General features: G+C 39.6%; 1 protein-coding gene across 1 annotated transcript; it reads left to right on the forward strand.

Moving 5' to 3' along the window:
- Positions 1-1,395: 1,395 nt before the first annotated feature.
- Positions 1,396-2,661, forward strand: LOC141629980 (uncharacterized). The gene is made up of 2 exons (XM_074442885.1): positions 1,396-1,493; positions 1,821-2,661. The coding sequence occupies exons 1-2, from the start codon at positions 1,396-1,398 to the stop codon at positions 2,659-2,661; spliced, it is 939 nt and encodes a 312-aa protein (XP_074298986.1).
- The last annotated feature ends 13,555 nt before the right edge of the window (positions 2,662-16,216 follow it).

A 16,216-nucleotide genomic window follows, 5' to 3' on the forward strand; every position in this document is an offset into this window, starting at 1 on the left:
CTCCCTCATACATTCCTCTTTCTTATTCTGTCGGTCTAATATTTCGGGTATAAGTGTTTAACACATAGAGAGTATAATACTTTGGCTATTATCTGTCGGCCTTTGAGGAAATATTCTTGTACTCCCATTTTATAATAGTGAAATTACTTGGCTCTCTCGCCGGTGGTTTTTTTACCTCTATTTAAAGAGGGTTTTTCCACCTAAAAATCCCGGTGTCATTTTTATTGTCTTTCTTTAATTTCTCTTTTATCTTTAGCTGAATCGAATCTATCCGCTTCCGCACACGCTATACCCCTACAATTTGTCTAATCTGCTATTACAGCTTTATCACTAATTCAACACTCTGAATTGGTAAAAAGCTATGTCGATTGCCTATGGTGGATACATATTAGGCGGAAAGTCACGTTTCTTATGATTTTACAGTTCTTTTAAATTTTCAAAAGTTTCATTGGCTGCATACAGGAGTTAAAATTATATCTGCACATTTTGTTACTATTTACTTTTCAAGTGGCCTTATAAGCACAAGAAGGTGGCTCAGTTTGATGAAATTTTAACAAGATTCGCCTAGTTCTATTCAGGGCTGTCTGGGAAGTTCTGGGGGCCTTGTGCAGAAGTTCAAAATAGGCCCCATATGCTACAATATACGCAGTAAACGGATAAAATAATCCTACAAATTTCATCTTCTTTACATTACAACAATAAAATTTCTAAAATTTTAAGTCTTATCATCATTGATAAATGAAACTACCTACTTAGTGGTGGGCTCAGTCCGGCTTTGACATTTTCGGAGCGCTATTCGAGATATTAAAAAGAATACCGTGGCTAAGATGAGAAATTTTGTATCATAAAAAGCCCTTTCCTTCTTAATAAGATAAGCTACTTCTTTGAAAATCAATAAGTGATGTTGTCAACATGGTCTTAACTTGACATGTATAACATGAAAAGTGGGGTTCGAATCCTAGCAAGATATAATCTCTTATACTTCCTCCATTCAACTCCACTCTACCAGTTGGAGTTTTGCACATCTATTAAGACAAAATAAATAAACAATAGAAGTACATTTGGGATTGTGTATATTACTTTATTAAATGATAAAGTGGGGGCTCTTAAACTGATTTGATTATGGGATAATCTTCCCACCAAATTGTTCAACATTTCAAAAATCCCACCAAAACTTCCCTTTACATTTTCCCTCCATTTCCTGTCAACTCTAATTTACCAAAACCAAGGAGAACTCCAGCAATATAACAGTACTACTTCACCATTATTTACAACAAATGGTAGCTTAAATTACATTCTCTCTCCATTAAATTACAACACAACCAAAAAAAACCTTACAGTCCAAAAATTATTACAGTCCATAACATTAAATTACAAACATAAAAATACAGCAAAATGGGCTTCAAATGCATGACAGAAGATCAGCGGACAGAAATCGCCATTTACTTGCTCGAAAAGTCGCAAAATGGTAAGCTTTCTCGTGGCACCATCAGGTAGCTGCAAGGTACACTTTGAGTGATAGAAGCATATCTAACATATGGAGACTAGCCAAAAAACCAAGGTTAGTAGGTGAGAAGTTAGATGTAAAAAGTGGTAGGATAGGAAACAAAAATAGGAAAAGAATCCTACCAAACATTGAGCACATAAAGTCACTAGATCATTCTCTAAGAGATACCATGATCGAGTTTCGTAAAACCGTGGAGTTTCGGTTGAACTGTCCATTCATGGGTGAAAGAGGGTTTACTTAAACCTCATTCAAGCCCATTACATCCTAAACTCACAGACTTATATAAGGATCAAAGGCTACTTTATTCGCTTAGGTCATTAGTTGTCAAGCAAGTAATTCAGGAATTCTTTGATCTCAATAATGTGCCACTAACTGAAATCTTATTTACTGAAATAAGCAACACAATACATATGGATGAGAAGTGGTTCTTCGTCACAGATGACAACGAAAAAGTATATGTTGTGGAGGGGGAGGAGCTGCCATATAGAAGCTGCCAATCAAAGAGGTACATCACAAAAGTGATGTTCATGTGTGCAGTCAGCAGGCCAATATATTCAGCTGATGGGGAATGTCTATTTGATGGTAAAATAGGCATGTTTCCATTCACAAACCAAGTACCAGCAGCTAGGGCAAGCAGAAATAGGCCTAGGGGTACTTTAGAGACTAAGCCAATTGAGTCTATCACAAAAGTGGTCGTTAAAGAATGCTTAATACAACAAGTCATTCCAGCAATTAAGAGGGTTTGGCCAGAAGGTTTAAGCAAACACATATACATACAGCAAGACAATGCAAGGCCTCATATCAAGAATGATGATCCTGAGTTTATGGCAGCTGCAAACTCAGATGGATTTCATATTGATTTGGTTTTTCAACCACCTAACTCCCCAGACCTCAACTGTAATGACTTAGGTTATTTCAGAGCTTTACAGTCATTACAAAAAAAACATGCAGCAAAGACAGTGGATGATTTAGTTAATGAGGTAATGCAAGCATTTGTTGATTATAGTCCAAGTAAACTGAATAATATATTCCTATCATTACAAGCAGTAATGGTTGAGATTATGAAATGCAAGGGTCATAACAATTTCTCTCTTCCACATATGGGGAAGGGGCATCTGGTTGCCATTGGTATGTTACCAAGGAATATCTTATGAACGAACTAGGTTACAATGTTGAAGGTATAGTTGATCAACTAAATGGAATGTAATGGTTAGTTTAATGTTCACTTGAATCCTTCAATGTAATGTTAAGTTTAAAGTTCATTTGAAAAAACCTACTCAAATGACAATTAAACTTCATTTTGAAATGTAATGGAATGTGAAATGCAAAGTTCAGTTCAGTTTTATGCATAAAAAATGTGAAATGCAAAGTTCAGTTCAGTTTTATGCATACAAAATGTGAAATGGAAAGTTCAGTTTAGTTTTATGCATACAAAATGTGAAATGCAAAGTACAGTTGCAAAATGCATAGACTAACTCTCAGGCTACGTTTGCCCTCATCATTGAGTTGTCCCAAATATTCTTGCCTCTGACACTTAACAAAATGAAGGTAGACCATGCTCAACAAGCAAAATACAGTATTGACATCCAAAATAATCTCTCAAACCAATAAGGTATAGTCATCATTGAGTTATCATACTGCAAATACCATGATTAAGCACACACACCCTTTCATTAATATAATATGAGGTGGCAAAAATACTTGTAAGTAATCGGCAATAAAAAGTACATATACTTCCTCCATTCAACTCCACCAAAAACCATGTATAGCTCTCAAACCATTAAGGTATAATCTTCATAGAGCTTGTCTGGTTTAAACAACTCTCAGGACAAAGTGGCCTCATCATTGAGTTGTTTGAAGTTGTAAAGCCTCCTACACAGAAACAATGAAGGTAGACCATGTCATCTCCATTCAACAAGAGTACTAAATCAGCCCTCAAACCATGAAGGTAGAGTAATCATTGAGCTCTCAAATTATTCCTATTTAAATGGTTAGACACACACACCAATTCATTCATTTATAATGTGGTGGCTGAACAACTAAACAGTATTGGCCACTTAACTAGACTCCACCAAAAACCATGCATAGCTCTCAAACCATTAAGGCTACTTCATCACAAAGCAACAATAACAGTAACAAATTAAGCCTTGAATCTTCAGAATTTAAAACAAAAAAGATAGATAGACAGACAAAACCAAACAGACAAAACCAGACAGAAATTAAAACAAAGAACATCACTAAGCTAAGAAGGACATAAAGAAAGAAAGGTTTATATTGACCCATAACCTATACAGTGCAGCCATTTTAGATTTCAATACAACAATTTCAATACAGCAATTTTAGATTTCAATACAGCCAAACAGACAAAAATGCTTTGAGATTTCAATTTTAACAACCCAAAGACAATACAGCAATTTCAATTTTTCAATTTTTCAATTTTAACAGACAAAATCCTCGGCATACAACATTTTTCAATTTTAACCCAAACAGAATATCCTAACAAACAAATAAACCAAACAGATAATTTTTCAGTTCAGACAAGCATACCTACTAATAATCGTACAAAAAATCCTAACAAAATATCCTAACAGCAGTTAACCCAGCCGTTCAATAAATTGTTGAAATAATATACGAATAAATAAAATAAAAATACAAAAAAAAAGTTAATGAGTAAGGAAATATACCAACACCTTAAAGTAATTATCGCTTAGATAAGAATCTATCAACAAACGCATTGAATTTCACAGTCTTTGGTGATGTAGAATCAACCACCGCTTTTTCAACATACTCGGTTGTTTTCTCAGGCGTTTTAAGACGCTTATCAGCCATGCGCTTCAAAAATCGATTTAAGTACTTTGTGCAAGGACTTTCAGGCTCTCCAGATCAACCACCCACTTCGATTAAAGTGGTTTTCTCAGGCGTTTCAGGCTCCTTTGAAAGAGCGACGTTCTCAGGCGTTTCAGGCGACTTTGGAATGCAAACGCCACCATCATCGAACTCCGTCTCTTCAACTTCAGTCCCCAAATCATCAGGTTCTAGCGAATCAGGTACAATATGGGTTGGAGGAGGTGATTCAGGAGCAGATTCATCATAGTCATCATCGCCTTCATCGTCTTGTAAACCAACACGATAACGATAAAAAACACACGGGATACACTCATTACCACAGTTTGGATGAGGAGGTTTCATGATAGGACAAATTTATAGATATAAAGATGAGAAGACAAAGGTGAAGTGATGAAGTGATGAAGTGAAGGAGACGGATTTACAGATCTAGGGTTTCTAAGAAGATGAATTGAAGGAGGCGGATGTAGAGAGAGAAGGAAGAGCTTAGGGTTTTAGAATTGTGTAGAATGTTTGAGAGAATGTGAGGGGTTGTTAGGGTTGAGGATGAAATGGACGGAATGAGAGGAGGGAGAGTATTGGGTTTGGGTATATTGAAGGAGACGGAATGATCCAGTCCAAACTTCCCTTCACAAATTTGAATGGGTTTATTGGGTATATTGGGTTTAGGTCATTAATATTTGGAGAGAAGGGTTAGTGTATTAAGATGGATTAGGTAGTGTTAATTGGGCTAGGATTAGTTTAGGGTGTATTTTGTGGGTAAAAGTAAGTGTGCCATTTAGTGGCATTATTTGTAAATAAAATGTTGTTATAAGGATAATATGGTCATTTTACTTCCTTTTTTTAGTAAGTGGTAGAGTGGAGTTGAATGGATGAAAATGGAAAGGTGGTAGAGTGGAGTTGAATGGAGGAAGTACTTATTTTGTGATAAAAAAATTAAAAAAAATGAAAAAGGCTAGGTTGGGGATCGATACCAAAACCTTTAGAATCAAAGTTACCATTGTTGCCAACTCAACCAAATGGGTTTAGTAATTCTATATCTCGTTATATCATAGTAAATCTCGGTTATTGGACCCCTTAAAACTGGGGGCCCTATTCCGTCGCACAGGTTGACCACCCTTCCAGCCGGCCCTGATGATGAATATTTCAGGCAGAGATATCAGATATGTAGGAAGAACTAACAAAGGTCGACAATGGAGATAAAAGCTAGCACCATTACTCCATTAGCCTAGTGTTGCCTAAACTCATTAAAAGGTACCTCTCATTTCTAAAGAACCTGTATAGTTAATACAAAACCATTACACGAGCTCCGAGCATGAACAGATACGCTGCACAGCCAGGGGTGTCTAAGGCCACGGGCAACCACGGGCGTGGGAACCGGGTCTCCGCTTTTAGTCACCGTATTATAAGCTTTTATTAATGAAATTTAATACAAATCTCGAAGTATAATATACTTGTGCATTCATTTCGGGGCCTCATTTTTCCGTGTCGCACTGTGTCTCCATTTGTTTTAAGACGCCCCTGTGCACAGCGATATGGACTTGTAATAAAACATGAATTTTAAAAGGACCTAAATGATTGGTATTGGAAAAGGAGAGTAAGAAAGGAAAAAAGAAGGCACCTGAGGCCGCCGCCGCTAACAGGTTGATCCTCAGCATGAGCTTGGTTTGAAGATTTCAACACTGAATCAAGGTAACCCATTTCACTCATGGAGTAAAACGTCAAGGACTCGATTTTGGACAGAATTGGACTCGAAAACAGGTTGTGTTTGTGACTGAAATGGACACAAAAACAATGCAAGTAACCAAGGATATGACTTGAGCTAGATCACTAAGCAGGCTCAAGACTCGGAATCTCGTTCAAGATCACTAAGCATGAACTAAATTCTTCCTCAAACACTAAGTAATGAGGGGTTTTCCGCACTAAGCAAGAAGAAAAGAAGTAGAAAACTCAGTTTTCAAACTCATAATTTTAACTCAACATAATCTGATTTTCTCATTAGGTTTTCTTGGTTTATATAGACCAAGCAATACAATCTTGTCCATCCATCATACATACATCTAAGGGCCACGAAAGGGCCTTACAAAAGCACAAAATAACAGCTATTTTATCTTACACAAACTGAATATAAAGACTAGAAAACAATAAAGTATAAAGCATAAAGTAATAAAGCTAAATTCAGTTTTGTTTGCTTGCATAAGGTCAATTTAGATGTGTAAGACCTTGGTGAAGGGACCTTAGCAGCTGCAAATATTCAAGCACAAGAGGTTAGGAGGAGTCTCAATTCGTGCCCAGCCCTTGTTTAGCCAAAAGAAGGAAGTTGAAAGCGACATTTCTCCCATTCTCTAAAACAGCCCAATTTCTGATAGACAAAATGTGTCCTTAAGCTACTTCTTTAATCCTGCATTTTTAGGACCAATGACCCAGATAAAGTTGCTCCAAACTCTCTAAATTATCCATTCTAGGCTTTGGTTTCATGACTTTGGCATTTGCAAAGCTCCTGGACCTCAAAACATAAGACGGACCAAAACCGGGTTGGAGAACAACTCAGGAATTCAGATGCATCTTTTAGAAGCCATATCTCATAGCTCCGGATGAATTTTAAGGCCTATGATAGCTCATTGGAAAGCTAATGAAGTTAACTTTCACCTCAAAAAAGAATCGCCCTAAAATATGGAGTAAATCTTGAGTTATTCAACGTTTAGTTCACATAGGTCATGGGATGTCCAATAATGCGTAGTCTGTTTGCATTGGCCATAACTCAAGCTATATACCTGATATGGAGATGATTCAAAATCCATGGTTTGCCTAAGATCCCAAGCTTTCCAATGACATAAGAATCATCATATTTGCATGAGTAAAACTTGAGATATAGAGCTTGGAAGTTAGGCTTGCTGTAATGACACTTCAAAAAGCGATGAAATGCATTCAATTGTGAACTGTTACTTGGACTGTTTCTTTTGGCTTAAAAATGAATCACAATGCAACAAATTTTGTTGCAACTCAAATCTTTTGTATTACTCTCTTTACCCTGATGATGATGATGATGATGATGATGATGATGATGATGATGATGATGATGATGCATAATAGTATAAACTAACAACAATAAGAATAATAACAGTCAATTTAAAGCCTAGCTTCATCAACTTATTCAACCTGACGAAGATTGAGCCATCCAGAAATACATCTCTAACAACAGCTGATTACCAAATCTAACCTGAAATTAAAATTACGTGATCAAGATTAATATTAAATGGTTAAAGCAAAATAAATCATACCACTGACAGAAATTAACCTAATATTTATTAGTACTCCCTCCGTCGCGGTCATTTGTTTACCTATTGCATTTTAGGTGTTGGTTTGGTAAAAATTTACCGAGTTATTAATTTAATTAGTGAGTGATAATGATTAATCTATGGCCAACAACGGAATGAATGCAACGAATTTAATGAACGAAAGAACGACGAAATAAAAGATTGACGAGTGGAGTTTTGGTGACGCGGAAAACCCGATGTGAGAACAATCGCGGGGGGAGTCGGAATCCCACCAATTTGGCACTATAATCGAGACGGTATTATGCAAGTAAGGAATTACAAGGATTAATTTTCTAGCAAGATATTGCTAAATAAAGACGGGATGTCGAGTATGAGAGTGTTGGAGTGTCGAATGATATATCCCCCTCTCATTATGACGTGCTCTTCTTTATATAGTTGTTGTCTTATTGATACTGGGTCTGGAGTCAAAAACGTTTTCCTGCTTCTGCTCCTGGATTCGTGGTCAACCCCATTGAAATAGGGGGATGGTTACTTGACTTCTTCACGTGTGCTTTGTTTAGAAAATATCCCACATGTGTTTGTTTATCACTTTAATCCTATGGCCCTCAATCCACCACGTCATCAATCCCCCTCAATTGTTCTCCACCAACAGATGCTTGCCATGTCATAAGTGATAAAAAAGTACAATTTTTATCCCCAACAATTGCCCCCAAATTTCCGTCTCAAAATATTTTAGGCGGGAATTTATGCTTCGAGACGCCAAAAACTGACGGGATTTGATAGTGTTGCCGACTTTGAACTCCCCTCAATTAATCTTCTCCTACCGTCACTTTATGTTCCCAACTCCCCATAATTACTGCTGGGACTTTCTGCCTCTGACCAAGGTTTTGCCCCCAGGTTCTAGCAAACTCAAGGCTACACTTGCTGCGGTTTCGGCTCTGAGGGAGAGGACATGTGCTGAAGATGTCTCCAAGCCAGTCGGGAAGAAAAAATTTGTCCCTGTCTTTGCTTCTGGTACTCGTGCAAAAAGGAGATCTGCCTCTGCTTCAGCCAAGGAGCAAGTTCCCATTGAGGTCACTCCACTTGCTATGAAGCTTCCTATTCCTGGATATGTTCCTCCTCGTGGCTTTACCTCTGCTTCTGCGGATCCTGCTTCTGAGCCCAACCTTGCTTCTAAGTCTCTTGTTTCTGAGTCCCCGGCTCCTGGGGTCCCTCTGAAGTAGCACTCAGATTCCCAGGAGATTTTGGCAGGTCAAGATCTACACGATACATGGGTCTGCTTGGCTGGATGTTGTTTCCTGCTCCAAGGTTTGTGATTGGCAGTCTCTGCAGGTGGCTATGTTCTTGCGGGAGAAGATTTCTTCCTTGGAAGGCAGCGTCTGCAAATTGCAAACTAAAAAGGCTGAGCTTCTGGAGCAGGCGAATGTAGCTAAGGAGGGCAAGCTCAAGATCCAGGTTGAGTTAGATGTGGCTCAGAATCTGCTGCTGGAAGAAGCTGCCCAGAAGCAGAAATTGCAAATTAGCCTTTCTGATGCTGAGGGGCGTGCTTCTGATGCTGAGAGGCATACTTCTGATGCTGAGAGGCGTGCTTCTTATACTAAGATTCGCCTCTCCCAGGTTCTGGATGCTAAAGCTTCTATAGCCTCTGAGGTGCAAGTGCCGATAGAGAGGAATATCGACCTTGGGAGCACCCTGATGAATGCCCTTGCCTATGCTTCTCTGGAGACTAAAATCAACTGCATAAAGGCGCTTCAGAGTGAGGGAGCATCTGGCCTGGGATCTGGAAGCAGAAGAGAAGAAGCTTGCTGCAGACTTTCCCGATGGTCTGAACCTGGACGTGCTGTCTGGTTTGGAGAGGGGAGATGTTGATCGGCCTGCTGACGCCCAGATGCTGAGGAAGAAGTGACTTCTGCTGCTTCTGATACTCAGACTGCTACTTCTAAGATTGTGGAGCATATTGATCAGGAGTAGTGGTAGTTTCCTGCAGTTGAAACTTATTTTGCTTGTTAGCTAGTATCTGGCCCTGCGGGGCATAGTATTTTGTTTAGTTTTTGATAAACAATTTGGTGTACTTTGGTCTGGTTTAGAGGACCAGATGTATTTTGTCATTCTGACGGACTTTTATGCATTACATCTAAATGCATTATTTTATGCTTTCGGAATACTTTCTGTCGTACCGTTTCTGGTGTATTTTTTATTTGTGCATGCACTTTTTACGCTGTATGTTTGGCCATCGCTATTTAATTGCTGGCTATGGGGTCTAGTTCGCCCACTCAATCAGAGGAGCTAGGTTGCATGGGTGCTAATGCAACGCGGGAGACTGGTTGTCCCGGTTGTACGTGCTTAGCCACAGGCACACGCCTTCTATAGTAATGCAAGTTCCACTAGATTAGTTTGCGCTTTTATTCAAATAGCCATTTATTTGAAAGAATATTTTAAATAATAATTTTTATACTAACTTTGTGAAAAGAATCCAAATGTCCAAAGCATTAACATCGATGAATGTTTGAGAATAAAGTTTCTAAAGTTAAAATGAAAGGGCATCTAAAACAAAAAGGCCTTTGCATTCCATAATATATGTAGGGAAATTTTTTCAAAGCCAGAGAATGTTTAAGGCAAAATATACGTAAGAAAATTTTTCAGAGCCAGAGAAGGCAAAATATATGCAGGAAAACATATTTAAGTAAATTGTTTGGAGATCAATCAAATTTTCAGAGCCAGAGAACATTTAAGGCAAATTCTAGAACCTGGCTGAGTTACATCTGGTAGACTGAGTACCCGGTTGTTGACCGTGATGGTCGCTTAGGTGAAATACTTTTTCAAGTGGGTGATGTTTGATGCGTATATCGGGGGGGGGGGGTAAAAATTCTAATAAATTTCAGCGGGAATCACGAATAAATCCCGTCCAAATAAGCCCAAAATAAATACGCCGGTTAATAAAATTACGGGTTGACAAGTTGAAGCAAGTACGCATAAAACATGGATGGGCTCAATTAAAGAAAAGGAAATATGCGCAATCGAGACTCAAGACCCGTGGGAACGCTGAAACCGTGTGGGAACAAGGGGAAGTGGCGGCATCTAGCAAGGGGAGAGGGATGTGGCGGCACCTAGCAAGGGGAGGAGAATTCCAATTTAGTTTTTAGCATTTTTCAAACTAGGTAGAATAAAAGTTGACAAAATAGTCTAGTTTGTATTTGCAACGTATGGGGTATGGGTGCGGAAGCGGCTTGGTTCATGTTTTGTGTTTGCTCGTGGTTAAACGCCATTTCGCGAATTTTAAACGGATGAATGTATTTTTTTTTTTTGAGTTTTTATTTTTGTGATGAACAGTACCGTGAACAGTTTGCTAGTTTGTATTTGCAACAATGGTTGGAATCCTCGTAAACGCGACAAGGAAGTTCCCCTTAAACTTTGGAGCGCGTCCGCTGTCTAAGCCGAGAATCTAAACGCGACGATCTCAATTTTTGTCTCTACACAAGTGTAAAACCACACTAATGTTTTGACGGTTCAGAGAAAACTTCTCAAAACGATTTTTAAATTCTTCAACAATGTGTAAAAATGACATACAACCTTGGCTTATATAGTCTAGGACATACTTGGGCTCCAAGGAAGCATTAAATAGCCTAACCTAGATTCTACCACATTCACCTAATCAATTTTATGGAAAAAGGGACTTGACAACGTAAATTACAAAGCTTTGACAAGTAATAAATTGACGCCTCGAAATCACGTCTCATAGACCATACACGGCTGCCTCTCAACCGTGGGCTGATGCTGCGTTCCTCCTCATTTAGCGTGCTTGAATTATGTTGTCAACCCGTAATTTACTAGTTATTATATTTTATTTCGGGATTATTTAATTTAATTTTATTTGCGATTCCCGTCAGTTTTTATTAAAAAATTTACCCCCCCTCTATACGCATCAATGTTCCAGGATCTGGGAACCATTTGCCCTTCCATAGTCAGAGTCGGTATGCTCAATTTCCAACTATTCTTTCTACTTGGTACGGCCCCTCCCAGTTGTAGGCGAATTTTCCTGCTTGCTGGTTCTTGGTATTCTGGAAGACCTTCCTCAGGACCAGGTCTCCCCACTTCATAAAGGGCCAGGGCGAGATGACCGGATGCAGAGGTTCTGCTGGCTGGTGGCTGACGTGAGCGTGCTTCTGACAAGCATCATCTTTGCGCATTGTGGGCCAGAAGTATCCCTGCCTCAGTGCCTTGTTGGACAGGCTCCTGTCCCCTACATGATTTCCACATTCTCCACTGTGGAGAGCATGCAAAACAGCCTGAGATTCTTCCCGATCCAGGCATCTGAGGTAGGGTCCAGCGAGGGATTTCCTCCTTTTTATATGCTGGTAGGATGTCATCCTGCAGCTAGTTCTGGTACGGTTTCCTCCAGTCTAGAGTTTTTTCCTCACCGCTGGTGCTGCAGAACACTCTTGCTTCCTGTTCAGGTTTCAGTATTGCTGGCTCTAGCACGTGGACAATTGGTATTGTGGAGATGGCACCTGCTTTGAACGTTGCCCCTAGGGTGGCTATAGCGTCTGCTTCTGCATTCTGGTTTCTGAGAGTTTGCTTGAAGTTGAACGTAACAAATTGGAGGGTCAACTCTTTTGCTACATCTAGGTATGCCATCATCCTGGAGTTCCTGGCTTCATAGGAGTCATTTACATGGTTAACTATAAGTTTGGAATCACTTCAAACCTTGAGGTGTTTGATTTTCAAATCCAGAGCCAGCCTCGGACTCAGGATCAATGCCTCGTATTCTGCTTCGTTGTTTGTGGCCTTGAACTCACATTGTACCTCCTGGACTATGAGGTCTCCTTGAGGTGATTTGAGGACCAATCCTACTCCTGCTCCTCTTGCGTTGGAGGCTCCGTCTACATGCAACTCCCACACCTGTTCTCTTTTATCTTCCTCCAGGTTCAGGATGTCTTGTTCTGTGTGGGTCTGGAGAGCTAGACAGAAGTCAAACACAAAATCTGCTAGTGCCTGAAACTTTATTGTTGGTAAAAGAACAAAACTAACAAGTAATTAACCCAAACTAGTCACCACCAACACAAGAGTATGAGAGATTTTGAGGGATTATATGAGCTTATGGGTCGAAATAAGGAAGAAGAATGAGGAGAATAAGAAAGAATAAGGGTTTTAAGAAACCCGTAAGTGGCTCTGTACTGTAGCCTACTCGATCGAGTGTCTAGGGTACTCGATCGAGTGCCCTTTACTCGATCGAGTAGGCGCTATTTCGTCGAGTATCTGCAGAAAATCTCCACATCCCGACGCCATAGCTTCCTAACGAGATCGAGTGAGGTCTACTCGGCCTAGTAAGCACTCGCACTCGGTCAAGTATAGTTAAGTACATGGTCAAAACTAGGAAGTAGATCGAAGATTCCTGGAAAAACAATATCGCGTGTCGATTCCAAACTAAGTTCGGAATTCGACACTAATTATCACACTCGTTCACGTATTACCATTATTACTCAAGCCTACCACATCGTCTCAACTATCAAGGCTTATGTCATACTATGCTACAACAAATTACCCAACTCGGTTTACCTGCTACCGAGTCATTCACAAGCATAATCACGTTGTAACATTCCGTTTGATGTTATGGATATTTTGATATTGGATTGGCTCTGGATGATATATTACGGAGCTAGTTGGTAGTGTATGGAATTAGTGTTGAGAGAGATATAGTGGAGTTGATACGATATCGTGAGCCATGTTGCGGAGGTAGGAATAGTTAGTGGAGTTGGTGTTACGAGTTCATGTTTGGGTTGGAGTTTTGTTTAGAGTTCTTAGTCACGTTGTTGTGTCTTGATCGAGTTAGTATGTTTGTTTTTAAGTATGGGTTGAACTTCGGGGACGAAGTTCTTTTTAAGGAGGGAAGACTGTAATACTACGGATTTATGAGTCTCTGGGTACTCTATCGAGTAAGGGTGAGTTGCATTTTATAAAAGTTTCTGACCTGTTGGGTACTCGATCGAGTAACGCAGATACTCGATCGAGTAAGGGGGCACTCGATCGAGTACCTTAGCTACTTGATCGAGTAGCCGGTTTACGAGGAGTTATTTCTCGGGTTTTGTTAATTATGCGATTAGGTATATAATCTTTTCCGTCATTGTTCTTAAACACTTTTTCAAAACCTAATCACTGTCAAGAGAGAAAACAGAGTACGTTCTTCGCTTTAATCGCATTGTTAGCAAATCCCGGAGTTTGGAAGGTCGGATTTCACCTTTCGTTATACCGTTGAGATCCTTGCGTCGAGGGTAAGATCTATGTACCGTTTTTATAGTATTTCCTTTAAGTTGTTTAAACCCTAATATGGGGATTTGGGGGTTTTGTTGTAGATAATGATTGGTAGTGATTATGTGTATGTATGATAGGAGGAGGATTTGTAGAAGACGCTTTTTGATACAGCTGTTGAGACCGTCTGATTGTTGTGCTTTCCAGGTAGGGTTTCCCTACTCAGTATTAGTCCCATAGTGATTGTTGATGTGTTGAGATTGATTGTTTGATTAATATCGTAATTATATTGTGACGGTTGTGATTGTGATTGTTTGTCTCTGGTTCTCGAGATGCGTTCTCGGCTGAGTGGAGTCACTTGCGGGAGTGGCTTCACGCCCTAGTTTCGCTCTTCGTGGAACCCGCCACGGAAGGGGATGTGCACATTAATGGACAGGGTTATCACTCAATTTGAGGAGCGGGGATTTGGTGGGTACGGCTGCGGTCCCCCACTGGCAGGGCTGGTCTAGTGGACAGTCGGTGATTGAGATTGATGGGACTGGTGTGATTGAGTGTGTGTGACGGTGTAAGCTTTCTGTTTGTCGTATTGTTGATATATATAAGTTGTGTGATTAGTACTGACCCCGGTTGTTGTTATGGGTATTTTGATATTGGATTGGCTCTGGATGATATATTACGGAGCTAGTTGGTAGTGTATGGAATTAGTGTTGAGAGAGATATAGTGGAGTTGATACGATATCGTGAGCCATGTTGCGGAGGTAGGAATAGTTAGTGGAGTTGGTGTTACGAGTTCATGTTTGGGTTGGAGTTTTGTTTAGAGTTCTTAGTCACGTTGTTGTGTCTTGATCGAGTTAGTATGTTTAAGTAAGAGAGCCGTAGATATATGCATGGCGAGTGTTTAGATTATAGGTGGTTATCTTTGACATGCGGTGGTGATGAGGATAATGAGACGATATAGCTAGGATTTAGTATTAGTGAGTTACGAGGACGTAACATTTATCTTAAGAGAAGTAGGATGCGATAAAAGAGATTTTGATGGTTGTGCATATGGTGGTATATTCGCAGTAGAGTGTTGGTGTAGCATAAAGAAGGAAGTTGTATATTTTATAGTTGATGTTGTTAAAAGGCCATGGCCGTGCTTGTAGTAGTGTGATGCTTCAGAGTGTGAGAATATTTTATATAGTGTTGACAGTTGGAGGATGATGTTATGAGTCTGAGTAAACTTCGAGGACGAAGTTCCTTTTAAGGGTGGTAGAATGTAACATTCCGTTTGATGTTATGGGTATTTTGATATTGGATTGGCTCTGGATGATATATTACGGAGCTAGTTGGTAGTGTATGGAATTAGTGTTGAGAGAGATATAGTGGAGTTGATACGATATCATGAGCCATGTTGCGGAGGTAGGAATAGTTAGTGGAGTTGGTGTTACGAGTTCATGTTTGGGTTGGAGTTTTGTTTAGAGTTCTTAGTCACGTTGTTGTGTCTTGATCGAGTTAGTATGTTTGTTTTTGAGTATGGGTTGAATTTCGGGGACGAAGTTCTTTTTAAGGAGGGAAGACTGTAATACTACGGATTTATGAGTCTCTGGGTACTCTATCGAGTAGGCCTTACTCTGTCGAGTAAGGGTGAGTTGCATTTTATAAAAGTTTCTGACCTGTTGGGTACTCGATCGAGTAACGCAGATACTCGATCGAGTAAGGGGGCACTCGATCGAGTACCTTAGCTACTCGATCGAGTAGCCGGTTTACGGGGAGTTATTTCTCGGGTTTTGTAAATAATACGATTAGGTATATAATCTTTTCCGTCATTGTTCTTAAACACTTTTTCAAAACCTAATCACTGTCAAGAGAGAAAACAAAGTAAGTTCTTCGCTTTAATCACATTGTTAGCAAATCCCGGAGTTTGGAAGGTCGGATTTCACCTTTCGTTATACCATTGAGATCCTTGCGTCGAGGGTAAGATCTATGTACCGTTTTTATAGTATTTCCTTTAAGTTGTTTAAACCCTAATATGGGGATTTGGGGGTTTTTTTGTAGATAATGATTGGTAGTGATTATGTGTATGTATGATAAGAGGAGGATTTGTAGAAGAGGCTTTTTGATACAGTTGTTGAGACCGTCTGATTGTTGTGCTTTTCAGGTAGGATTTCCCTACTCAGTATTAGTCCCATAGTGATTGTTGATGTGTTGAGATTGATTGTTTGATTAATATCGTAATTGTATTGTGACGGTTGTGATTGTGATTGTTTGTCTCTGGTTCTCGAGATGCGTTCTCGACTGAGTGGAGTCACTTGCGGGAGTGGCTTCACGCCCTAGTTTCGCCCTTCGTGGAACCCACCAC

This window comes from Silene latifolia, chromosome Y (genome assembly GCF_048544455.1).
Source record: "Silene latifolia isolate original U9 population chromosome Y, ASM4854445v1, whole genome shotgun sequence".
Taxonomy (NCBI): domain Eukaryota; kingdom Viridiplantae; phylum Streptophyta; class Magnoliopsida; order Caryophyllales; family Caryophyllaceae; genus Silene; species Silene latifolia.

What these genes read in the sequence shown, in the direction of transcription:
- LOC141629980 (XM_074442885.1), top strand. Translation starts at nt 1,396, where the DNA reads ATGGGCTTCAAATGCATGACAGAAGATCAGCGGACAGAAATCGCCATT. An exon ending in CTTTCTCGTGGCACCATCAG is followed by an intron (nt 1,494 to 1,820) that starts GTAGCTGCAAGG and finishes TTATTCGCTTAG; the next exon opens with GTCATTAGTTGTCAAGCAAG.